This window comes from Nannochloropsis gaditana (assembly GCF_000240725.1).
Source record: "Nannochloropsis gaditana CCMP526 unplaced genomic scaffold scaffold648, whole genome shotgun sequence".
Classification (NCBI taxonomy): Eukaryota; class Eustigmatophyceae; order Eustigmatales; family Monodopsidaceae; genus Microchloropsis; species Microchloropsis gaditana.
The window spans coordinates 9,532-12,276 of NW_005803305.1; the positions used below are offsets into that span (position 1 = coordinate 9,532).

At 59.3% G+C, this 2,745-nt stretch overlaps 2 protein-coding genes across 2 annotated transcripts; one reads left to right on the plus strand and one right to left on the minus strand.

Annotated features, from left to right (window-relative positions):
• Nucleotides 1–393: 393 nt before the first annotated feature.
• Nucleotides 394–1,283, minus strand: NGA_0266502 (uncharacterized protein). The gene is made up of 2 exons (XM_005854020.1): nt 1,218–1,283; nt 394–765 (listed from the first exon to the last, which is right to left on the minus strand). The coding sequence occupies exons 1-2, from the start codon at nt 1,269–1,271 to the stop codon at nt 556–558; spliced, it is 264 nt and encodes an 87-aa protein (XP_005854082.1). The 5' UTR covers nt 1,272–1,283; the 3' UTR covers nt 394–555.
• A 490-nt stretch (nt 1,284–1,773) lies between these two features.
• On the plus strand, nt 1,774–2,745 carry NGA_0452200 (uncharacterized protein; the record flags this gene model as incomplete). Its single annotated transcript, XM_005854023.1, has 2 exons — nt 1,774–1,872; nt 2,230–2,745. Coding segments are annotated over 2 exons (615 nt in total), but the record flags the coding sequence as incomplete, so codon positions are not given.

Here is a 2,745-nt window from a genome sequence, read left to right on the forward strand (position 1 = left end):
CGTCGACTGCGAGGTTGGCTGTATGGGGGCGCGAGAGGTAGATTGAGATTTGACATGGGGCGGGCGGGAGCGTGCGCTGTCACAGAGTCTTGGAGGTCTGTGGGCTCACTCGCTCCGCGCGCGCTTTGTATCTAGGTGGAGGAGAGGGGGAGGGGAGGGCTTCTCCCCATCGGGGCCTCCTGGATGAGAAGTGAACGGGGCAGATGACGGGAAGCTTCGGGAGAGAGGAGGAGCGCGATTCCGGCAAAGGACAGAGGACCGGGCCCCAGAGAGTCTGGGCGGAAGTAATGCATGTGCGCAAACGACTGAGACGGCAATAATTCAGACCCATCCAGCACGAGTGACTGAGTGACCGCTATCAAGCTAAAGAATTCTATACCATAGATTGAGCAGCCCGACGCCACACGAGTCCCAACTTTTTGTTTCTTTCTCTTCGCCTCCCAGACCACAAGCCCTGCGGGCCTTTTGTCTCCCATCCCTCAGCCATCCCGCCTTCTCCAACCCCTCCGCCGTCACTCCATCCCATTGCCCCCCCCGGCCTCTCCCCCTTTCCTCCTAGTGCCCGTGCCCGTGCTCCGCCAGGGCCTTGTCCACGATCGCCTTCTTGTGCGCCACGTGGTGCTGTCCCAGGGCGTACCACTCGACGGCATAGCCCACGCACCCGGTCAGCACCATCAGGTGTGCGAGCGGCTTGATGCTGCCAGGGCGGATGTATTTCCAGTAGTAGTACTTGGCGAACCCCTCGAACTGCTGCTTGTAGTAGGACTGGGATGGAAAGGAAGAATACCGAGTCAGTGCTAGAAGGCCTCCACATGGCCTCGGAGGGGCAAGAGGACATCGCACGCGCCCCGAACAGATGCGCCGCGACAAGCCTCGAGAAGAATTCCAGGAAAATGAAGAAAAAAGAAAGCTGGGTACAGGAGGCGGGTCCCTCGATTCGGTTCCCGCGCAACATGCCGAGACGGAGAGTAACGAGCAAGGAGGACGGTCTGCCCGGCGGCTACCGGGGGCTCCCCTTAGTGGAATTACTTCTGACGTTCAGATGCGTTGCACGGGCCAGGAATTTAACTTCTACTTTATGACACACATTTCTGAGAGTACGAAGGGAGGGCATCCTCGCCATGCCTGACGAGTCCCGTAATACAGAGCAAGCATCCTAGTCCCTCCCCTCAAAAGGTCGACAACTAAATGTCTGTCACCACATGCATAGAACTCACCGGTTTCGTCAGGTTGGAGGCGGCAAAGCTCGCCGCGGCTTTGACAGACTCCATGGTGTCCTATGGGGGAATGCGGCATGGGAGGGGGGGCGTGAGGCGCGGAGTCCGTAGGGCATGACGGAGATGCTTTGGGTGCGAGAGGACTGAGGGCTCGGCGTAAGAGCTGCTGGTTTCCAACCATAGTCTTGTTTACGATGGCATCTGCCCCGACCATCCCGTCGTCCTCGTCCTCCCACGATCAGTGCATGCCTCGGTTCGCGGAGGAAACAGGAAGCGGGGCGGGCAAGTTCTCGAGTGCTCGCGGCGTCGGCGTTTGGCTCTCTTGAAATGCAGCAAAGATGTTTCTCCCCCGGCACTCGCTGCCTTCCTCCCCACGCCTCGCGAGCCGGAACACTTCTTCGCGGGGCTCACGTGCGTTTTTTCCTTGCCAACACGGTTGAAACAGAGGACTGCAACTGGATTGCAACACGGAGGTACTATCGGGGCGGGGGGGAAATTGCGAAACTGGAAGTAAAAGGTAGTCTTTGCAGACAGCATCAGGCCTCGGTACCTCTCCATGCTCCTTGCCCTCCTGACTCTGCCTGTCCAGCTTGCCTTCATGCTAAACAGCCCCACTATCATCCACGTCTTTGGTCTAAACACCTGCGTGAATTTGGTATCTGGTTTGTGCTTTTTGCCAGGCCCCTTGAGCAGAGGCTGTAGCTCAAAAGCTCTCATGACCTCACGGCATTCCTCATCTCGTTTTCGGGAGTCTTTTGGTGAATTTTCATCCACTGTACGTACACAAAAATGGAAAAGCAGTAGATCAATTAGCACCAGGACTTCCACAAGCGTTTTCTCGGTAAGTTATGGACATGGGGGGGGCTCGCGGGCTTGGTCGAGGGGCACCACCTCAGGCGCCTAGCACCGTCAGGACAGCACTCAGTGATGCGACCGGCAAAGCTTGCCGCGTCGGTAAGATGTTTGTCATGAGTGCGCACGTGCTGATATTGGGCCTCGCAAACTTGCACAGAGTTCCGGCGCCGCCTCCCTCCACATGTCTCCCTCGGAGCCGGAGGGGGCCCGTGACCCGTTGAAGAAGCGGGGAAGGCCGGCCAAGGGCCCAAAGCCGTCGGCTCAAGACGCCGCGATGGTCGCGGGGGCAGAGTCAAGTGCGCGTCGAGTGCCTCTCCATGGGGATCAAACGAGGAAAGAGGTGGCTTCGGTGGGAAGAGGCAGGGAGCCACGCTCACGAAAGGCAGCTGCGAGCCCGGAGGCGATGAATGGCACCGATCCCTCCTCTTCCACCCTCTCCCCTCCTAAAAAAGCGCGGAAAGGACGCTCGAGAAAAGGGGACGATGCCGTCTCGCAAGGCACGGCTGTATCGACGGAAAGATTGAAGGACGCGGCCGCTCCTACTTCCGCCGGCAGCTCCGCCGTCCCCAAGAGCAAACGCCCCCCCCTTCAACGGGCAACCATCCCCCGAGGCCTCACTCCGCGACTAGAGGACGGCCCGCCCGTCTCCTTCTCCTCCTCCTCCTCCTCCTCC